At 38.0% G+C, this 23,891-nt stretch overlaps 1 protein-coding gene and 1 long non-coding RNA gene across 2 annotated transcripts in view; both read left to right on the top strand.

The window, feature by feature from the left end:
- LOC103511916 (glycine receptor subunit beta-type 4-like) overlaps positions 1–19,050 on the top strand; it is a 32,027-nt gene extending 12,977 nt beyond the window's left edge. Inside the window, exons 3-5 of the mRNA XM_008476660.1 lie at positions 2,323–2,514; positions 18,418–18,617; positions 19,042–19,050. Coding sequence (XP_008474882.1) covers positions 2,323–2,514; positions 18,418–18,617; positions 19,042–19,050 — 401 coding nt within the window. The remainder of the gene's footprint in view (positions 1–2,322; positions 2,515–18,417; positions 18,618–19,041) is intronic.
- Positions 19,051–21,994: 2,944 nt separating this feature from the next.
- Positions 21,995–23,230, top strand: LOC113468546. The gene is made up of 2 exons (XR_003392264.1): positions 21,995–22,259; positions 22,957–23,230. It is a non-coding gene; the product is annotated as an uncharacterized LOC113468546 (long non-coding RNA).
- Positions 23,231–23,891: the final 661 nt, after the last annotated feature.

The raw sequence follows: 23,891 nt of genomic DNA on the forward strand, positions 1-23,891 counted from the left end.
AAGGAGGAGGAGAAAGAGAAAGATGCGAAGGAGGAAGAAAACTAGGTATTTGGAAGGAAGAGGGAGAACAGGAGGAGGAGGAGAAGAAGAAGATTAAAAGTAGGAAGGAAGGGGAAGTATAGAGTTGTGAGAGATACTGTGGGGAAATGCTGTTAGGGAAAGTGGGGGGACACTTTAAAGTCTCCAAACCCATCAGGAACTATGCGAAAACTTTTCAGCCCAAAGCTGTGAAACAAGATATATGAGGTGATGAAGAAGCAGGGAAGAAGAAAATGGAGGAGAAGGAGGAGGAGAAAGAGGAAGATGCGAAGGAGGAAGAAAACTAGGTATTTGGAAGGAAGAGGGAGAACAGGAGGAGGAGGAGGAGGAGAAGAGTAAAAGTAGGAAGGAAGGGGAAGTAGAGTGGTGAGAGATACTGTGGGGAAATGTTGTTAGGGAAAGTGGGGGACACTTTAAAGTCTCCAAACCCATCAGGAACTATGCGAAAACTTTTCAGCCCAAAGCTGTGAAACAAGATATATGAGGTGATGAAATTTCCTTTGTGAAATACCTACCTCTCTACCCCATACCATGGTATGTAGGTACTCTATCCACCTCTCTACTCCATGGTAAGTTAGGTGATACTCAAATGATACCTATCAACACTATCACATTCTATTACTCATCATCAGAGAAGAAATTGGAGGAGAAGGAGGGGGTAAAAGGAGAAGGAGAAAGAGGAAGATGCGAAGGAGGAAGAAAACTAGGTATTTGGAAGGACGAGGGAGAACAGGAGGAGGAGGAGAAGAAGAAGAGTAAAAGTAGGAAGGAAGAGGAAGTAGAGTGGTGAGAGATACTGTGGGGAAATGCTGTTAGGGAAAGAGGGGGACACTTTAAAATCTCCAAACCCATCAGGAACTTTGCGAAAACTTTTCAGCCCAAAGCTGTGAAACAAGATATATGAGGTGATGAAATTTCCTTTGTGAAATACCTACCTCTCTATCCCATATCATGGTATGTAGATATTGTAGATGGTCTGGTGATACTCTATCCACCTCTCTACTCCATGGTAAGTTAGGTGATACTCAAATGATACCTTATCAACACTATCACATTCTATTACTCATCATCACATAGGGTCATAGGGGGTCCAAAATTTGAACGCACCAAACTTGAAAGAGTTAATTAGTGTTGACAGTGCATATTACATCTACATATTCCCAAGGGATCACAGAAATAAAATTAGGGAACATAGTGCATAGTTGGACGTCATGCAGAAAAGAATCATCCAAAAATACATGTACATTTGAATTAGTGCTCACTTGAAAACTCGGTCTACCCGGTACCCGAACTACTCGCTACTCGAGTACCGAGTAATGGTGTCGAGTAATACCCGAGTAGCGAGTAGTACGGGTTTCGGGTACCGAGTAGTTCATGTACCGGGTACCCGAGTAATTGGGAGCACTAATTTGAATTGACCAAAAAAAATTACTCCCAGTTGGGGAACTGATGGGAGGAATCAGTGGTTCGTTTCTGTTAATATGTTGACTAAGATCACTGAAAGTTTACTGTGCAAAAGTCTCACTCTCACCCAGACCCTCTGTAACTATTATATTGAGATCTTCTTATGTGATTCTTCTTTTTGTGTTATCAGTGGACACCTGATCACACAAAAAGGTCTTATTACATGGGTTTTCTTAATCCATTGAATCACCTCCTCATTAAGTTTTATGTTTGGTAGGTACACCAACTTTTGCACACCCTATATAATGTGACAAGGGGGTGTAATGTTACCAACAGAAAGCCGTTTATTATAATCGTCAAACATAGGAGAGAGGGTAGGTAGGTAGGTAGGTAGGTAGTTAAGAGGTGGGTAGGTGATAGGGGAGGGTACCTAAAATTCGTACCTACATGATGTTGATAACATTATCCTGTCATAAACATTTTCGGATAATGAAGATTAACGTGAAAGGAATTAAAAGCCCCTAGCGGGTTTTTAGAATGAAGGTGTTAGTTACACAAGCTTTCTAGTGAATCTAGTGATCCTGGTACAAAATATTCAATAGAATCGATATGTAGAATGCAAAAGAATTAAAAAAAAAAAGGTTTATTAGAGAGATATTTAAATTCTGAGGTCTTTTTTTTATTATTATTAAGAGGTTTGACAGAGGGAACTGTAACTGCTATGGTCTTATTGTTCCGAAATCGAAGAGAGAAGGAAGACAGGATAGGAGAAAGCCGGGACTGACAAATTTTCCCGTTTATCCAGATTTCCCAATTAGACGGGTCCCAATAAGAGAGGTTTGACTGGTAGATATTATGATTTTGAACTCTCATTCGCAGGCAACTACAGCTGTCTGGTGGCGGAATTCTATCTAAACCGCTCTGTAGGCTTCCATCTTATTCAGAGCTACTTACCTACCATCCTCATAGTTATCATATCCTGGGTTAGCTTCTGGATGGATGTCGACTCGGTACCGGGGAGGACCACATTGGGGGTAACTACCTTGCTCGCTGTCTCCTCACAATCTTCGGGTAAGTAGGTACTATAATTTTTTCCATAATCAAGCAAGGTCTTCTGCTGTAAACATTTCTGTATTTTTATTTTTTATTTATTTTTTTTTTTTAATTCAACCCTTAAAATACATGAGACCTTGTTTAGACTACTGGGGTTAAGGGACTTTTCAGTCTCATTCAAGCAGGATAAAGGAGGTAAATTCTATTCTATTTAATTTACCTTATACTCGTACCTACATTATTTATTCTGTTGACTAAGACTAAAAAGTGCCTCTGAGTGTTATTTTTGTGCTCTCACTCCCACCATTTCCGAGATATTCATTTTCAAAGCTCAGAAGTCAGCCAAGAAAATTCAATTTCTTCGAAAGCCAAAGGAGAAAAAAAAATCCGAGAGATAAATTAATGAATAAAATTATTGTTCTTCTTCCGCTTTGTATTTTTCCTGTCAAATTAATCACAATAATGAACCCATTTGTAATTCTTTGTGTTGTCACAGGATATTCAAATATCGCATCACAAACAGAACCAACAACACAAATAGAAAGAAAGGGGGAAAGAGAAAGGATGAGGGACAAGGAAAAACAAAAAGAGAGATGGTGTGAACATCACACGACTTTCTATGACATTACGAAAAATGGAATTTTTTAAAAAATTGAGACCATAAAATAAAAAGTCCACCACATTTTCGTTACAGCCGTAGTATTGAAAAGTACGAGGAATGGGTCAAAATATATTAAATAAATAAATGTAAAATACGAGATATTATTTGTACCTACACAAGTACCTATACCTACATACAAACAAACCCACACACATATGCACTTACATTCTTACATAGACCTATTTATCTTCACCCCATTATTGAAAACTTTTTTTTGGCTCAGGGGACCCCAATTTTTGGACATTTGAACCGATTTTGAACATTTGCTTTTTCATTAGATACCCGTATAATGTAATAGAAAGTAATAAGCCAACGAAAAAGAAAAGAAGGATGAGAGATTAAAAGAGAAACAAAAGATTTTTGATATTAAAATAAGTTTCATGTTTTTCTTTTTTTTCTCCTCCTCCTCCTCCTCCTCCTCCTCATCCTCCTCCTACTTCCCCTTTTTATTTCTTTTTCTTCTCCTCCTACTTCCCCTTTCTACTTCTTTTTCTTCTTCTCCTTCTTCTTTAATTCTTTTTTTCTCTGAAAAGAATAATAAGATAAACCATAAAAAAATGTTGTAGAGAAAAGTTATGGAAACAAAATATGTTGCCCAGAATATTGTACATATTGCTCGAAAATATTCAAGATAGACTATAGTAGACATTGTACTAAAAACATTTCACTTGGCCTGGCATCACATAAAATACTCATTCTGGCCCACTGGACCCCAATCCTTTGCCATCGTTGATTTTTTTAGGGCTTACATAAAAAAAGACCAACATGAACTTTATGAAGTAACTTGTAAATTTATTTATGTATTGTGTCGAGCACAGCGAAATTTTTCATGGTTGAAAATATTTACGGGATTTCTGCTATATAAAAAAAAATCAGTTAGTAATGGTGGATTCAAACCTTGGCTTAGCGATTTCCGCCGGTTGAGAACTTTATCCTAAACAGATAAGGTTCGTTCTCGGATGCTGGTGTTGAGGAAATCTTCAGTCCTACTCAAGCAGTATAAATAAGCATGTGCATGTACCTACCTACTAATAAGTACCTACACTTGGGGATATCAAAGTCTTAATTTATAATACATACAGGGTGTTTAAAAAAAAGTTGCCACCCCTGAAAACTCATGAGACAGTTGGAATTTGGAAAAATCCTAAAACACGTATTTCTTCATTTCCAAGAGGAACCTATTTTAAGGGGATCTCGATTTTTCGACACTCTCAGGGGGTAAATGGAAACCCCCTATTTGTAATACATCATATCAAAGGTCTTAAAAAACGTAGTACTTTGGTACAAGTTTGAGCTCAATCCGACAACCAGGGCCGGAGTTATGGTCAATTCAATTTTTCATTATTCCATGTTCTCTCGCCAATAGGGGAAGCAACGAAAAGGGGAAATTCATTTTGATCGGTGATTTCTGCTTCAAATAGTGGGACACTAATGATTCATATCGAAAATCAGTCCCAAAAATAAAATATTGAAACATCCAGTTTTACCCCCGGAGGCTATCAGGGCCGAAAGTCTAAATTTCATTTTTGGGTCTGAATTTCAATATGAACCATTAGTGGGAACTATTTGAAGCACAAATCACCAATCAATAATATATGAATTTCGCATTTTCGGTGCTTCCCCTATTGGAGAGAGAACTTGGAAAAATGAAAAATTGAATAAGCCATAACTCCGGTCCTGGTGGTCGGATTGAGGTCAAACTTGTACCAAAGTACTACGTTTTGCAATACCTTAGATATGATGTATCAAAAGTAGGGGGTTCCTATTTCAGATTTTGAAGTTGACCCCCCTGGGGCCACCCTGAGAGTGCCAAAAAATTGAGATCCCCTTAAAATAGGTTCCCCTTGAAAATGAAGAAATACGTATTTTAGGGTTTTTCCAAATTCCAAACGGTTCTTGAGTTTTCAGGGGTGGCAACTTTTTTTTAAACACCCTGTATTTCTACACCGCCTAAGCAACAAGTTACGTCAGATCTCAAAGGAGAAGAAGAGGAGGAGAAGAAGAGGGGGGAACGAGGTGTTAGAGGGGAAAATAAGTCAAAAGTGTCGAACAAGAAACAAGTGGGGGAGATTCCTTGGGAAAACTGAAGAAAAGAAAAAAAACACCCTGTATTTCTACACCGCCTAAGCAACAAGTTACGTCAGATCTCAAAGGAGAAGAAGAGGAAAGAAGAAGAGGGGGGGAACGAGGTGTTAGAGGGAAAAATAAGTCAAAAGTGTCGAACAAGAAACAAGTGGGGGAGATTCCTTGGGAAAACTGAAGAAAAGAAAAAAATCAGGTCCGTATTTACAGTGGGTTCATAGGGAGTTAGGGTGACTCTTTATCGAAGAAAATGGGAGAGCGAAATATAAAGTGAGGCTGAGAGACAATGAAAGAAAGGGAGTTTTTCATGGGATAACCTTTTCATTCTTTCTCTTTCAATTACATAGGTAGGTACATAATAATAGGGAGTTAGGGTGACTCTTTATCGAAGAAAATGGGAGATCGAAATGTGGCTGAGAGACAATGAAAGAAAGGGAGTTTTTCATGGGATAACCTTTTCATTCTTTCTCTTTCAATTACATAGGTAGGTACATAATAAAGTCCGATTTCTACTATCCGTTCAGGTCACACTCCAGCAGCCTGTGATGGTATCTATTACCTCCTAGGTTTTCTATTGAATGCCGGTATTATATAGATTGCCGGTAACATCTATACTTTAACAGTACCTATACTATAACTCCAAGAAACAAAAAGCTGACAAGGTTAGCTCTAAATCCGTTCCCGGGACCGGGGTGCAAAGTTCAAACTTACAAGATTAAAATTCATCTCATACTCTCTCACCCTTAACTTCTACACGAATTGTATAACTTATAAGTTATATGTCGTATAGCGTATACATATTGTATCTTAAGTTGAACTGTATAAATTATCGTACGCCTCTATAAATTACCGTGCACCCCTGCACCCCTCTATCTAATAAATCCGTACCCCCCTCCATCTATAATAAGTTGTGTATTAATTATTATGTCTACAATATTATGTCACAAGATAAACAAGATTATAGGATTACATAAGAATGGAAACTTTGCGTTTTCACAGGATGCGGGTTTGAACTTGAGAAAGGCAATGTTGTAAAGATTTTCCGCTTTCATCGAGCACAGCAAAATTTTTCATGGTTGAAAATATTTACGGGATTTCTGCTATAAAAAAAAAATAATAATAATAAAAATTCAGTTAGTAATGGTGGATTCAAACCTTGGCTTAGCGATTTCCGCCGGTTGAGAACTTTATCCTAAACAGATAAGGTTCGTTCTCGGAACGTCTGGCTTTCTTCTATCCTGTCCTCCATCTCTTTTCTATTTCAAGGCGATAAGATCACCGAATTAAGATTCTGAAATATTTTCCTTTTACTTAGGGGTTGGGTAGTCCTATAGTATCTTAGAAAGAGAAACTTATCTTTAAAAGCCAAACTTATGTTGCCTTTGATTACGGTACTGGGCGTCTATATCAACAAAATTTAGGACGACACCTCTAAACTCTTGGGAGTAAAGTGCTAAAAAGGTCGAAACAGTAAAAAATGGAGAAATGTATCTTGAGACATTTTTAAAGCACCTTGATAAAACTGAGAAAAAAGGAGAGTGGAGCAAAAAAAAAATCCTCTAAGAAACCATAATGATTGCGTCAAAAGCTTCATTTTTTGTACAGTGTGACTCAAAAACCAAGATCGGTTTACGGAAATATCTGCTGAAACTCGGAGACATCATATTCTTGACCGAATTTGCCTGATCGTTTCAATAGATAGAAATACTTAAAAGTCTTGAATAAATAACTTCATGACCTACACACGAGGAAAAGTATGTCAACCATCTCCACTAATTTTTTACTTATTGCACATTGCATACCATACATAACTATTTACACGGCATTCATACAAATAACAAATCGGAACCATACTTGACAAGGGCTTTAAGCCGTTTAAAACCTCACTTTTACTCCAAGGTCTTCTCGTGATGGTGGTTTTACTCACCATTTGGCGACAAATAAAAACCACTAGTAAGTGATTGTCCAGATGTCACCCATCCGGATACTTAGCACGCATAGCGTTGCTTAACTTCAGTGATCCATGGGGAACTGGAGTTTTAGTTTACAAATTATGATTATTTTCTTCGTCACCCATTTTTCTGTTACCTACGCCAAAATCTTTGCTGGTTTCGTTTTATTTTGACATTTTTAAAAAATTCATACTCTTTCTTTCATGTCGGGAAGGGGAAAAAATTGCGTTATATTGTTTGATCTTTGTTAGGTACGCTTTTGAGAGTCTTCATTTTGAAAAGTAGCGTAGGTACTGGAAGTGTCAGAGAAAGGTTTACTCTGTGGGTTTCCCACCCTCGTTACACACACACATACATACATACATACACACTCAGGTGTGATGGATGAGGTACATATCTATGTACATAATATACATAAGTCCCTCTGAGTTTAGAGTTTTGGGGTGGGTGAGAAAATAGGTAAGACTTTCATTTTGAAAAGAACTTAGAAAATAGAAACCTCACTTTTCAGATCTATCCTTGAACCTCATTTTCAGTGGAAAGTTTTTTATGTCCATAAATCCATAAAAGGAAAGGTACCTACCATCGCATCGCATTGCGGAAGTTGAACCCTATATCTGGTGCTTAGATAGGTATACAAAAAAGTTAGGTTTTTTGTTGAAGACAAAAATTAAAACGGGGGGGGGGGTATAGTACCGAGTAACCCGGGTACCGAGTAGTTCGAGTACCGAGTAATGGTGTCGAGTAATACCCGAGTAGCGAGTAGTACGGGTTTCGAGTTAATTAGTGTTGACAGTGCATATTACATCTACATATTCACAAGGGATAGTTGGACGTCATGCAGAAAAGAATCATCCAAAAATACATGTGCATTTGAATTAGTGCTCACTTGAATACTCGGTCTACCCGGTACCCGAACTACTCGGTACTCGAGTACCGAGTAATGGTGTCGAGTAATACCCGAGTAGCGAGTAGTACGGGTTTCGGGTACCGAGTAACCCGGGTACCGAGTAGTTCGAGTACCGAGTAATGGTGTCGAGTAATACCCGAGTAGCGAGTAGTACGGGTTTCGGATACCGAGTAATTGGGAGCACTAATTTGAATTGACCAAAAAAAAATTACTTCCAGTTGGGGAACTGGGAGTAATCAGTGGTTCGTTTCTGTTAATATGTTGATGAAGATCACTGAAAGTTTACTGTGCAAAAGTCTCACCCAGACACTCTGTAACTATATTGAGATCTTCTTATTCTTCTTATGTGATTCTTCTTTTTGTGTTATCAGTGGACAAATGACACAAAAAGGTCTTGTTTTTCTTAATCCATTGAATCGCCTTCTTATTAAGTTTTATGGTTGGTAGGTACACCAACTTTTGCAGACCCTATATAATGTGACAAGGGGGTGTAATGTTACCAACAGAAAGCCGTTTATTATAATCGTCAAACATAGGAGAGAGGGTAGATAGGTAGGTAGTTAAGAGGTGGGTAGGTGATAGAGGGGAGGGTACCTGAAATTCGTACCTACATGATGTTGATAACATTATCCTGTCATAAACATTTTCTGATAATGAAGATTAACGTGAAAGGAATTAAAAGCCCCTAGCGGGTTTTTAGAATGAAGGTGTTAGTTACACAAGCTTTCTAGTGAATCTAGTGATCCTGGTACAAAATATTCAATAGAATAGATATGTAGAATGCAAAAGAATTTAAAAAAAAAAGGTTTATTAAAGAGATATTTACGTTCTGAGGTCTTATCGTCCCGAGAGCGAAGAGAGAAGGAAGACAGGATAGTAGGATAAGAGAAAGTCAGTTTATCTGTTTTGGACCGTATCTGTTTTAGATAATGTTCTCCCCGGTTTTTCCTCTTCTTCTTTTCTTTTGAAGGTTTCGAGCGACCACAACCCCAATAGAAGTCGCCTACTCTTGTAACATTACTACTCACATGGCCTTATCTACCTACCTTTTTAGATATCTATATAGCTTATAAATACAAAGTGAAAGTTCTCTAAACATTCACAAAAGCTCTCAGTCTCTAAATTCACCTGAGACCTGATAAGTTGAGTGAATTCATCACTCAAACGAAAATAAATCTGTTTGTTTTGTTCGGAAAAATAAAAAAAAAATCTCTCTGAATTTCAAAGTGCGTTCATGCGTAACGTTAGAGTTTTGGGAACGTTGTGAAGTTTGGAAATGTATGAGAAGTTACCTATGGCCCAGAATGATGTATTTGTATACTTGAGCTAGGGTTGGGACATCGAGACGAAAACATCGATGTTCGATACATCGATGTTTTTAAACTTCGATATATCGAGTATCCGATGTATCGTAATCAAAAACATCGATGTTGACATCGATGTTTTTGTTCCGATGTATCGATGTTTTCAAAACATCGATGTCGATGTCCCAACCCTACAACAAAGACAAAGAATTAGTAATATTATCATCAATGGAGTAAAACAAGAGAAGAATGAAGATGTGTACAAAATTATAGAAACCCTGGGAAACAAACTTGGAATTCCAGATTGCATGAAAGATGTGCATAAAGCGCACAGGGTCAACACTTTGGCGAAGAACAAGATTAAACCGATCGTAGTGAGACTTTCCAACACATCCGTGAGAGACAAGTGGACGACTGCATCCCGTAGCAAACAACTGTACAAGGAGAAAATCTACATAAACGAGCATTTAACTAAGGCCAATCAAGACCTTCTCTTCAAGGCGAAGAAGCTCAAGGAGGCGAGCACGAATTTCTCCATTTTCTCTCCGTCGTATCTTCATTTAAAATCATGAGTCATCCATAAAGGCATACAGTTATATTTAAAAGAGAGAGAGAGAGAAGAGTTTGCGAGGGAACCATCAAGTTTTGTTGAAATCAGACAGTAGGTATACGATCAAATGTGATCGTGGAACAAACAGACATAAGTAATAATAATAATAATAGACTCTTGAGTGGAAGGTAACCACTAGGCGAGGTTAACGCCGGAGGCGTTCTCTACCACCTAACCATTAGAGCTCCATTACTATGTAATCACACTCTCAAATAAATGAGGATAAAATTCCATGCCTCGGCTGGGATCGAACCCACGCCCTCCTGTTTACGTCAAATTCTCAAATAAATGAGGATAAAATTCCATACCTCGGCTAGAATTGAACCCACACCCTCCTGTTTACCAGGCGAGCGTCTTGACCACCACGCCACCGAGATAAGTAGAGACAAACTAAAATGCAAAGGTGTTGAATTCTCTTGAAACACTTCGTTCGTTTATTGATGGAAGACTATTTGTTCGTTCAAACAAAACAGAGACAGGTACTGTAATTTGTTTACTTGGAGTACCATCTTCACTAACTTACCTACTAGATTGGTTAAACAAAACTTGGGAACTTAATTGATAGAGGAAATAATGTATCATCTTGAAATTCCTAACCATTTTCCCTTATTAGTAAACTAAACAGCTAACGGGCAATTTGGAAACAAAGATTTACGCAGTAAATAAAATTGATGTCAATTTTATTTGTAGATAATTTGTTATCCGTAAAAAGTTGACAAAGGAACCCCTAGATCCGTATTTATCAGCTGTCGGGAAATGAAACCTTTCTTGACTCCAAGAACGGACCAGTATACAGGGTGTTTAAAAAAAAAGTTGCCACCCCTGAAAACTCATGAGCAGTTTGGAATTTGGAAAAATTCTAAAACACGTATTTCTTCATTTTCAAGGGAAACCTATTTTAAGGGAATTTCAATTTTTCGGCACTCTCAGGGGTGGCCCCAGAGGGGTCAACTTTAAAATCTTAAATAGGAACACCCTACTTGTGATACATCATATTATAAAGGTCTTAAAAAACGTAGTACTTTGGTACAAGTTTGACCTCAGAGTTTCGAGTTTCAGCTCAATTCGACAACCAGGGCCGGAGTATGGTCAATTCAGTTTTTCATTGTTCCATGTTCTCTCGCAATAGGGGAAGCAACGAAAAGGGGAAATTAATTTTGATCGGTGATTCCTGCTTCAAATAGATCCCACTAATGATTCATATCGAAAATCAGCCCCAAATATAAAATATTGGAACACCCAGTTTCACCCCCGGAGGCTATCAGGGCCGAAAGTCTAAATTTCATTTTTGGGTCTGAATTTGAATATGAACCATTAGTGGGAACTATTTGAAGCACAAATCACCAATCAATAATATTTCGCATTTTTGGTGCTTTCCCTATTGGAGAGAGAACTTGGAAAAATGAAAAATTGAATAAGCGATAACTCCGGTCCTGGTGGTCGGATTGAGGTCAAACTTATACCAAAGTACTACATTTTGCAATACCTTAGATATGATGTATCACAAGTAGGGAGTTCCTATTTCAGATTTTGAAGTTGACCCTTCTGGAGCCACCCCTGAGAGTGCCGAAAAATTGAGATCCCCTTAAATCCTTAAAATATGTTTCCCTTGAAAATGAAGAAATACGTATTTTAGGGTTTTCCAAATTCCAAACGGTTCTTGAGTTTTCAGGGATGGCAACTTTTTTTTTTAAAATTTTTAAACACCCTGTATTTCTACACCGCCTAAGCAACAAGTTACGTCAGATCTCAAAGGAGAAGAAGAGGAGGAGAAGAAGAGGGGGGGGGGACGAGGTGTTAGAGGGGAAAATAAGTCAAAAGTGTCGAACAAGAAACAAGTGGGGGAGATTCCTTGGGAAAACTGAAGAAAAGAAAAACAAGTACAAGCAAAAAATTAAGGGGGGTGGCCGGGCCCCCTCGACCTCAAATTTTCGGGGTTTGACGTACAATAAAGGAGAAAAATGAAGCTTGAGGGGGGGCCCGGGCCCCTTCGGCTCCCTCTAAATACGGCCCTGACACACACATACATACAGGTGTGATGGATGAGGTACATACATCATATACATAAGTGCCTCTGAGTTTAGAGTTTTGGGGTGGGTGAAAAAATTGGTAAGACTTTCATTTTGAAAAGAACTTAGAAAATAGAAACCTCACTTTTCAGATGTATCCTTGAACCTCATTTTCAGTGGAAATTTTTTTATGTCCATAAAAGTTGAACCCTATATCTGGTGCTTAGATAGGTATACAAAAAAGTTAGGTTTTTTGTTGAAGACAAAACGAAAACAAAAATTAAAACGGGGGGGGGGGTATAATTACATCATTACATGTTCTCATTAACCTCAGCTAGGTAAATACATATTTATTTAACTTTTAAATACTTCAGTCTTTATTATACATAGACAGGGTAGGTGGGTATTATTACAAATAAATTATGATTATAGAAAAATTTCAAATAGAAACTTAGAAATTTGAAAGGTGTCAGGGATTTGAATAGGAAAGTAGCATCTAATAATAGAAAGTAAAAGGATACGTCAGTTCTCATCAAGTCAAGTTATACAAAATAGTACTTCAGTCTTTATTATACATAGACAGGGTAGGTAGGTATTATTACAAATAAATTAATTATGATTATAAAAAAATTTCAAATATAAACTTGGAAATTTGAAAGCTGTCAGGGATTTGAATAGGAAAGTAGCATCTAATAATAGAAAGTAAAAGGATACGTCAGTTCTCATCAAGTCAAGTTATACAAAATAGAATGAAGGATGAAGATACAGAAAAATAAAAATGGAAAAATAGGGTAAGTGTACCATTTATTCGCCCACCTAGAAAACGTACCATTTATTGGCCCACCTGTACCATACGCCACATAAGTCTGAACTGGACGAACTTTTTCAAGATCGAATTTCATCAAAAGAAAGGGCTTAAAGACTGCTATCGAACCAGTGTTATTCAAAAATTGTAGTCATAAAAACAAAAATTTGAAAAATAAATGTGGGCAGGTGGGCCAATAAATGGTACGTTTTTTAAGTGGGCGAATAAATGGTACACTTACCCTATGATAGGGGAAGCACGCTCAAGTTAAGACCCCTTCTCATCTCGGATATTTTTCTATACAGGATAACCGAAAAGTTCCGCATCCTGAACCTTGTTTCTGAAAGCACAATGAGAACTTCACATTTTGCAAAATATCTTGACACCAAAATGACGTCACTACAACTATTTTTTGGTCATGAAGTATTATAATAACTTGTACCAGACTTTTCCTCTGTAATGTTATTTGGAGGATTTAATTCAAAAACAAAACAAAAAAAGCACTTGCTTGAACTAAAATACACATGGATGGTTAAGCTTTTCATAGATAAAAGCAGTACAAAATGTGAAGAAGAAAAAAATACCAACTGAACAATTTAATTAATTTTTTACAACTGGGGAAACTTTGTCAAGTAAGATTAATGTGATGGTATCTATTACCTCCTAGGTATTCTATTGAATGCCGGTATTATATAGATTGCCGGTAACATCTATACTTAGTCGTATTTAACAGTACCTATATACTAACTACAAGAAACAAAAAGCTGACAAGGTTAGCTCTAAATCCGACCCCGGGTCCGGGGTGCAAAGTTCAAACTTACAAGATTAAAATTCATCTCATACTCTCTCACCCTTAACTTCTACACGAATTGTATAACTTATAAGTCGTGTATACATATTGTATCTTAAGTTGAACTGTATAAATTATCGTACGCCTCTATAAATTACCGTGCACCCCTGCACCCCTCTGTCCAATATATATGTCGTATAGCGTATACATATTGTATCTTAAGTTGAACTGTATAAATTATCGTACGCCTCTATAAATTACCGTGCACCCCTGCACCCCTCTGTCCAATAAATCCGTACCCCCCTCCATCTATAATAAGTTGTGTATTAATTATTCCGTCTACAACTCTACAATATTATGTCACAAGATAAACAAGATTAAAGGATTACATAAGAATGGAAACTTTGCGTTTTCACAGGATGCGGGTTTGAACTTGAGAAAGGCAATGTTGTAAAGATTTTCCGCTTTCAAATACACAAACCGACAAACCCATACACTAAAACTAAAACGATCCCAGCCTAGTTAGCTTAGTTGGTAGTGCGTCTGCCTCGTAAGCGCTAGGCCGTGGGTTCGATTCCCGCACGGGGGCGGATTTTATCCTGATGGGATAATGTTCGTTCTCGGAACGGCTGGCTTTCTCCTATCCTGTCTTCCTTCTCTCTTCGATTTACTAGGCTGGCTTAGTAAACCTGAAAAAAACTTAAATCAAGCGTGCCGGGAGGCGCGCGAACGTCAAGAGTTCAAAAAGCGCCTCCCGGCCTATATTAGCACGAAATAGAGTTTCAAGGTTTTTCGGCATTTTCATCTCAACTTTTCTCCCATTTAGTAGACATAAAATAAAAAGGTGTTTTTCTCACGCCAGTGAACGTCAAGAGTTCAAAAAGCGCCTCCCGGCCTATATTAGCACGAACTAGAGTTTCAAGGTTTTTCGGCATTTTCATCTCAACTTTTCTCCCATTTAGTAGACATAAAATAAAAAGGTGTTTTTCTCACGCCAGTTTCAATTAATGTAAAGCGAAGAGCTTGTTTTTCATTCTGAATTAAGTACCATTAAGAAGAAGGGTTTTATTTTTTTCTCCCTCTTTCTCTCTCTCTCACTCTCTCTCTCTCTTTCTCTCTCACTCTCATTTGAATTAACCTCGACGTTGTGCTTTGAATTAACCCTTGCTGGAACCCATTCTTGGAACACAATACCAAGTGCCTCCTCTCTATTATTTCTCATCATCTTTTTGAATGGGTTTAACCTCGACGTTGTGCTTTGAATTAACCCTTGCTGGAACCCATTCTTGGAACACAATACCAAGTGCCTCCTCTCTATTATTTCTCATCATCTTTTTGAATGGGTAATGCTGCCACTGGTCGTTACTCGATTAAAGTAGCTACATAATTGACCTCACGAGGATGAGTGCACCCCGAACTCCAAACAGTCCAAACACAGAGCCAAAAAACTTCGACCCCGCCGGGAATTGAACCCAGGACCTCTGGTCTGCATGCCTAGTGTGATACCCACCAGGCCAGGGAGGTTACCATCGAATAAAAACAATAAAGAGTAGCTAAGAATAAGGACTAGATCCTTAAAAGATCAGTAGGTAAATTATTTAACAGAAGAGGAAAATCCCAAACGGGTTAAGGATCCATTAAAAACTAGATGTCAGCGGAGTTTATCTTTTTTTATTTAATCTTTGTAAAAAAAATCCCTGAGTACCTTTACTATCGTCTATAGAGTTGAATTCACTAAGCCTTGGAGACTGGAAACTGTAAGATAGATGGGATTTTATTCTAGGGAATGTGGAAATGGGAAAGATAAGGAGGATAAAATAAGCACGACGCTGTTCTTTTATGTGTTGCACATTGCATAATTAAAATAGTTTCTAGGCATTCATATAAATTTTTACTCTACATCATTGGACATGTACCTGCAAAGGCCGAAATACCTACCTACGACGGCAGTCGAATCTTACCTGGGAACTTCTGCATGATGGCAAACTATCGCGCTATCACTGAGTTCATCCTTATTTATTTACTTATTTTAAAACAAATTCGATAGTTATTATTTTATCGAGTAGAGAGGTAGTTAAGGGTAGGTACCTAAACCTACCAACAATACCTACCTAACCTTAACCAGAAGAAGGGAAAAGAAGAGTATGTGGAACAACATGAGAGCTCTGACAAAACGTATAGGATAACTCTTGAAATTCCAATATGCACTCGACATATTGGAATAAAAATATTTGCATACTACTCGTATACCAAGTTCATATTTGACTCCATTTACCTACGACACGGGAAAAAAACTCATACCTATACATATACCATAATAGATCAGTTGCGCTTACTTGGGTGATGTTTCAAAGTCATAGAGCAGGAAAAATGAGGACAAACGGAATTTTTCTTTTTCTTCTACAAAATCTAGATCCCGAGATAAATCGATTTAAAAAATACCGGTAATTTGTAAAGTTTGACGTCACGACATACGCTCCCGTAGGCGATGACGTCATAATTCATGACTCCCGCTTCGTTTGTTTGTGCGCAAGCGTTTCTGCGCATTTTTAGGTTAAGTCTGACGTCACAACTCTTTGAACTTTTTCAATAGAACGGCAATTAAAAATTGAATTTTCGACCTTTTAAAATTACTTTCTCGGAGTTTTGACCTCAGATTTGAATTTTTCCCAACTTTTTACATAGGAATCGACCATTTATTTACAATTTTTACCCATTTGCAACTGCTCCATTCTCTTCTACAATAATCTATCTGAGGGTAGGTAGTTGCAGATCTTTTCAGTAAATAAGAAGTACTTACGAGGGTCATTTGATAAGTTTGTGGACATGGATACTTCTTCTTGCTATGAAGCCCAAATCTAGCTCAGATTTGAATTTTTTCCAACTTTTTACATAGGAATCGACCATTTATTTATAATTTTTACCCATTTGCAACTACGGGAAGTCCCTTTCTTACTTACCCATCTGCTCTTCTCCTTCTAAAACCTTTCCCCGTGTTCAGACGGGGTCGGCGTTTTTCGTCAGTCTCTCAATCAGCCCTGGGGTGATTGCTTCGGGCTAATAGCTCCACACATAGTCGACCGGCCGTGGCGTCAATCAACATCGATTCACAATAAATTCACATCAGTCAGCTCCCATGGCGTAGTGGTCACTGCACTCGCCTTGCACGCGGGAGACCCGGGTTCGATTCCTGGCAGGGTCAAGAAATGTGTATCATGCAAATGATTGATTCCGTGACTGGCTGTTGCGGGGCCCACTCAGCCTCGTGAGGAAAATGAGTAGCTTCCGTGACTGGCTGTTGCGGGGCCCACTCAGCCTCGTGAGGAAAATGAGTAGCTATGACATGTAAATGCTCATAGCGACCGGTGCCAGCATGGTAGGTATTAAACATTGGATGTTAAGATTATTGAGATATTGGGAAAAATCCTACAATGCTGCAGTGAGCACCAAAGTTGTGACATAATAAGACAAAGAAATTGCATTTACATTTTACATTACATAAATTCACATCAATCCACGGCCGCCAACTACGTGTGGACACGCCTTAAGGGTTTCTAGGTTTTCTAACTTCCTCTTTATCAAAGGAGTCCTTAGGGAGTCCACTCACGATACACCACTAATACATATCATTATATATAAATAGAGTTTAATGCCCGCATAAGATTTACGAGACAAAATGTCCAAGCTAGGTTTCATCTTTGTCCTTTACACTTCTTACTATTTTTATTATTTTTTACGCCATAATATTAACATGATACTTTGTAAGTTGTAACTTTGTAAGTCAGATTTCTAAAGAGAAGAATTAGGATTATCAGGAAGAGCTTTAGCAGAGACTCTCTCTGTTAAAACACATAAAAGAAGGCGATGAAAGATATAATCATCTAACTCTAACAGAAGTGTGGGCTTCCAACTTAACTCTTAACCACTCGGTCACAGAGGTGAGCTTTCTACTTTTTAACTAAAGCACAAGCTCTGCTTATACGGGTGGGTATACCATTTATGGGTATACCATTTATAAGAAAATGTATGTTCTGAGTTTTTTGTCAATCAAATATAAATGGAAACTTATTAAAAAAAACTGGGATGAATACCTCTACCTCTCCCTAGCTTTTAGGTACATACTATACATACCTACCTATATTTTAAACCCGTCTTGTTGGCTCCAGTTTTCTATCTCCCATCTCGCAAATTGGCACAGGATGACAATAAAGTAAAATAGACCTACCTACTTTATTTTATAAAAATATTTTCCTATGCCTACCTGCCAACCTACCTACTGCGAAAAATAAAACTTTGAAAAACAAAAACTGCCTAGGTAGGTATATTAAATTCCTATTGGTGAAAATTAAATTATAAATAAAGTTGAACAAAAAATTGTCACAAACAGTGAAATAAATTAGAACATGATCAATATTCCAGATTCCACTCGATTTCATCAAAATCGGTGAAACCGTTAGAGAGAAGAAAAACATCAACTATTCGGAGATTAGCTTAGTAAATCAAGATTAAAACTTATTGATCAATCAAAGTTTAAACTCTACCAGCCTGGTTAGCTTGATTGGCAGCGCGTCTACCTTGTAAGCTACCGGGGCGGATGTTATCCTGATGGGATAATGTTTGTTGGCTTTCTAATATCCTGTCCTCCTTCTCTCAAGACCTTAGCAGATACAGTTAGTTCCCTCTATCAAACCCTTAAACTCTGCTTGCGGTCCTGACCAATAATTTTTAATCCAAGTAGGGACAAATGCCAAAATATGGCCACACCGATTTATGTCCCCCATCCTATTTCTGTCCACAGCGTTCGTGTTTTGCGCACTGCTCGAGTTCACATTTGTCAACTACATGTGGCGCAAACTACAGCCGGATCTGTTACGCAAGGTCGTATCAGTGCCAGATGAGCGGGAGGGAGGCGGGGGGGAATACCAGACTGACCTGAATGGAAAGAATAGGGGTCTGGCCGGCGCGCAGGAAAATAATAGCGCTGTAGCGGCGCCACTGGTAAGTACTGATATCAATATAGGTATCAACAATTAAAGTACCTACCAATTTGTCGCCTTAGACAACAGCCTGGTGTTTCATATTAAAGAAAGGGACATTAGCTAAACATGCTATCGATAGACAAAAAAAATGTAAACCTATAAACATAAATCCTTCACAAATCGAATGTGCCTGAAAGCATGTGGTGTGTTCTAATCCACTCGACGACTCGACCCCAATGTATTGTAGTGATGATGCTTGTACCAATTTCAAAGCTAAAGTACCTACGGTTTACAAAATAAAAAGGCATTACCTCTAAGTATTTTACCTTTTTAATTTGGGGGGGCTTTGTTATAATGGCACAGGTATAGTTAGCTCCTATCTTTCGGGTTTAAGTCTAACATTCTATCTTGTTAAAACTCGGGTGATCATTATTCTTTCCTAGGCTTGTTAGTTTCAAAAGCGTTTGCCTTGTAAGCCCTAGGTCGAGGGTTCGATTCCCACCCGGGGCGGATTTTGTTCTCGCCAGATAAGGTTCGTTCTCGGAACGGCTGACTTTATGCCCTTCTCCTTTTTCTTCTTTTCCATTTTGTATTCAAGCTGGTATAGTTGGCCAACTTTCTCCTTAACACAGCAAAGGCTTGCTTGGTACGTGACGATACGATGAGAGAGAGAGAGAGAGAGAGAGAGACATATTAGTAGGTACACGTTTTGTCTAACATCAGTCTGTGGCTATCTGTCTACCCACTCTCTCTCTCTCTCTCTCTTATTTTATAGAACCGTTATCTTTATCTTCTCCCTCTCTAACAATCTTATCTCCACCATATTTTCTCTCTCCCTTTAACACAGCAAAGGCTTGCTTGGTACGTGACGATAAGATGAGAGAGAGAGAGAGTTATTAGTAGGTACACGTTTTGTCTAACATCAGTCTGTGGCTATCTGTCTACCCACTCTCTCTCTCTCTCTTATTTTATAGAACCGTTATCTTTATCTTCTCCCTCTCTAACAATCTTATCTCCACCATATTTTCTCTCTCCCTCCCTCTCTGTCTTTCTCCTTCCCTCCTCTTTATCTCTTTTCTCGTGGTATCTCTCTCGCTCTCTCTCTCTCTCTCTCTCTCTCTCTCTCTCTCTCTCTCTCTCTCTCTCTCTCTCTCTCTCTCTCTCTCTATCTCTCTTTCTCTCTATCTATCTCTCTCTCTCTCTCTCTTTTCGTCTTTTATTTCTCTCCTCCTTCCCTCTTTCTTTCTTTCTCTCTCTCTCTCTCTCTCTCTCTCTCTCACCCATAGGGTTTATGAGGGCAAAGCACGTCCACATGTCACGTAGATATAGATACACATCAAGTAGCGGCGAGTTACATTAAGTTCTGGATATGGCTGTCAAGCTGTCATATATCAGTTTTCTATTTCTCCTATACACCAATGGTGGACTTTGAATCTGGAGGTTGGTGGTTCGAGTCCAAGTCAAGTTGGAAAATTTAGCGTAGTGTAATTGAGCGGGGAACGATATCGACATTTGTGACGAACATTTATGCTTCACACATTTTTCCCGAAAACGAAGAGAAAAGGAGAAAGCCAGCCGTTCCGAGAACAAACTTTATCTATTAAGGATAAAATACGCCCCGGGCGGCAATCGAACCCGCGACTTAGCGCTTACAAGGCAGACGCGCTACTCTCTAGAGTTACTAGGCTGGCGCTTATTAAAGAGACCTATTTACATATAAGAAATGTGAAAAATGTCTAATTTATTGTTGTTTCCTAGAAAGCCACAAACATTTTTCGGCTAGACACATTTATGTAACTCGTATATTAGTGAGAAATGGAGAGAAGGAAGTTGGATGGGTAAAGAAAGGAAAGATGGCTGAAGTGAGAGGGTTAGAGAATAATGGAATTCAACTTGGTAAAGTACTGGGTGTAAAGCATCAAGATTACTTTACTTTTTATGCCCAAGGTCACCAAAAATGCTGTTAGATTGTTTTTCCATTACTGTGCATGAAGATGTAATTGTACGCGTACACAGAAGAGAAAGAAAACAAGAGAGCAGAAGTTTGGGCACTTAAGAAAAACACCACACACTATTTGTATTCAGAAGATGATTTAGGTTTATAAATAGGACGAAGACGAAACTTGTACAGTTGCCAATTTTGGAAATCCTCCAAATTTTAGTCTAGTCCCGAAAACGAAGAGAAAAGGAGAAAGCCAACCGTTCCGAGAACAAACTTTATCTATTAAGGATAGAATCCGCCCCGGGCGGGAATCGAACCCGCGACTTAGCGCTTACAAGGCAGACGTGCTACTCTCTAGAGTTACTAGGCTGGCGCTTATTAAAGAGACCTATTTACACATAAGAAATGTGAAAAATGTCTAATTGTTGTTTCTAGACACCTTTATGTAACTCGTACATTAGTGAGAAATGGAGAGAAGGAAAGTGGATGGGTAAAGAAAGGAAAGATGGCTGAAATGAGAGGGTTAGAGAATAATGGAATTCAACTTGGTAAAGTACGAGTAATACTGGGTGTAAAGCATGAAGATTACTTACTTTTTATGCCCAAGGTCACCAAAAATGCTGTTAGATTGTTTTTCCATTACCTACTGTGCATGAAGATGTAATTGTACGCGTACACAGAAGAGAAGAGAAAGAAAACAAGAGAGCAGAAGTTTGGGCACTTAAGAAAAACACCACACACAAATAATTCAGAAGATGATTTAGGTTTATAAATAGGACGAAATTTTTATATATAACTTAAGTAAAATAATATGTGAACTTGGTAATAAATGAGAGAAAGAGGAGAGAAAGAAGAAGGAAGAGAGGAGATAGAGGGAGAATTAAAGGAAAGAAAGAGAAAGAATGAGAAAGGAGAGGAAGAGGCACAAGGTAGGGAAAAAGAGGTAGGTATAAGGGATGTGGTAATAAATGAGAATAAAGAGGGGGGGAGAGGAAATGAGAAGGGGTAAGAGAAAGTATAGGCATAAGATAATGTGAAGTAGGTAATAAACGAGGCACCTAGCTCTAGATAAGACCTTACTAACATATGAGCTGAGACCTTACATACATATGAGATAAGACCTTACTAACATATGAGATGAGAAGAGCGAAATAAGAGGAACTATAAAGAGAAAGACCAGAGGGGGAAGAATTGACGATATAAAAACACCTACGAAGTTGAGTATAGATGGAGATTGTGATAAAATACACAAGGAAAGAGAAGAGGAAGGAAAAGAGAAATATAGAGAGAGGAGGATTTTCTAGTAGAGAGAAAAAAAAATAAATTTATTAAAGAGGTATACTCTTGTATAAATAGACATAAATTTTAGGAATATATTTAAACCCACTCTGGCTTCTTCTTCTTCTTCTTCTTCTTCTTCTTCTTCTTCTTCTTCTTCTTCTTCTTCTTTTGTAATGTGACTATTTTCTCTTCTATTAGTTCTATAGTAGCATAGGGAAGTTCGCACAGGGATCCAAAGTCCAACGCGTTTGGTTCTGGTTATGTACCGGGTTGAGATAGGCAAGGGTGGTAAACTAACCTTGTTTTTAAGTTACCACTCCTATGCCAAACTGTGGAGACAATATCCTGTCTCAACCCAACCCGATACATAACCACTACACCACTGAGGTTGGATAAATAAAGTTCATGAAGGATTTTCATAACCACTACACCACTGAGGTTGGATAAATAAAGTTAAATTTATCCCCTTCTCATTATCCTACTCTTTATTCTTTGTCCATTTTAGTTTCCATAATATACGTACGTATTATATTCTCCTTTTCCCTTTCTCTCTCTCTCTCTTTTGTCTATAATATGTCCCATTTTTTACGCTAATACCCTTTTTATTCTTCTCCCACCTCTTTCTCTTCTTCTTCTTCTTCTTCTTCTTCTTCTTCTTCTTCTTCTTCTTCTTCTTCTTCTTCTTCCCCTTTTTCCCCTCTGTTTTCTTTAAATTTATCCCCTTCTCATTATCCTACTCTTTATTCTTTGTCCATTTTAGTTTCCATAATATACGTACGTATTATACCTCTTCTTTCTCTCTCTCTCTCTCTCTCTTTTGTCTATAATATGTCCCATTTTTTACGCTAATACTCTTTTTATTCTTCTCCCACCTCTTTCTCTTCTTCTTCTTCTTCTTCTTCTTCTTCTTCTTCTTCTTCTTCTTCTTCTTCTTCTTCTTCGCGCTTCAAGTGAAAACAGTGTTGAAATTTGCTCCGTGTTTTTTTTTCTAATTTCTAGTGGTTTAAACGGTTTAAATATTACTAGTGTGGATTAAACTTAATATTTAGAGTCCAAGGATTAATAATTCATGCCAAACCGTGGAAACAATATCCTGCCTCAACCCAACCCGATACATAACCACTACACCACTGAGGTTGGATAAATAAAGTTCATGAAGGATTTTCATTAACCCTCCGTCGGGCGCAATTCATCTGTGAGATGAAGTAACTACATTTTTGCCTGATATGCAGCACAGGTACCTACTAGGTAATAGGGGGGATTAGTGTCGTGACTTTTCCTCATTATTTACCTTCCTTGATATGTGGCCAGTTTCAGCTTTTGTTTAGTATTGACAGGTTGGGCTGTACAGCGTCCTAAATTGCGTACTTAATCGTAGGATGTATTGCACCCGATCGTGTAACGCGTCACACTTACGCCCTTTTGGTGCCGCACCGGTAGCTTGTATGACAAATTGGAAGTACATAAATATTTTGTAGAGAATTTTGTTCTGAACAATTTTGAATCACACGCTAAAATCAATGTTTTTTGAGATAATTTCAAAAACTTTCAAACAGCCCAATGAGACTTTGTTTGCCAATCAATAGGTGTTGATTTGTGTTTACAGGGCGGGGTAGCAAAAATTTTGAGGATTTTTACTTTCTATTACTACAGTATAGCGAGCTATGTATTGCAATCGGTCCAAACTGTACATTTATATCAAATTCTGTCATAATGATGTCCCTTCTTGATTGGAATTGGGTGTCGTTTACCACTTATTTGTATAATTATTATTAGATATTATTTTACCTACTTGTACAACTATTATAAAACTACAATGTTAAAAATAAAAAGCCATTATTATATTTCTCTCTATCTCTCGGGCTCAAAATGTTCTTCAGGTCTCATTTTTTGACTCTCTTCCTTTCTTCTCCTCTTCTCTCTCTTGTCTATACTGTATCTCATTTTTTAACTTTCATACCCTTCCTTCTCTCTCTCTCTCTCTCCCCTCCCTCGCAATCTCAACCCTGTTAGATGTAAATTCAAAAGCGTCTCCATTTTTCACGGATTTTCAGATTTGAGAACGGGAAA

This window comes from Diaphorina citri, unplaced genomic scaffold, assembly GCF_000475195.1.
Source record: "Diaphorina citri unplaced genomic scaffold, Diaci psyllid genome assembly version 1.1 scaffold767, whole genome shotgun sequence".
In the NCBI taxonomy this organism is placed as follows: Eukaryota; Metazoa; Arthropoda; class Insecta; order Hemiptera; family Psyllidae; genus Diaphorina; species Diaphorina citri.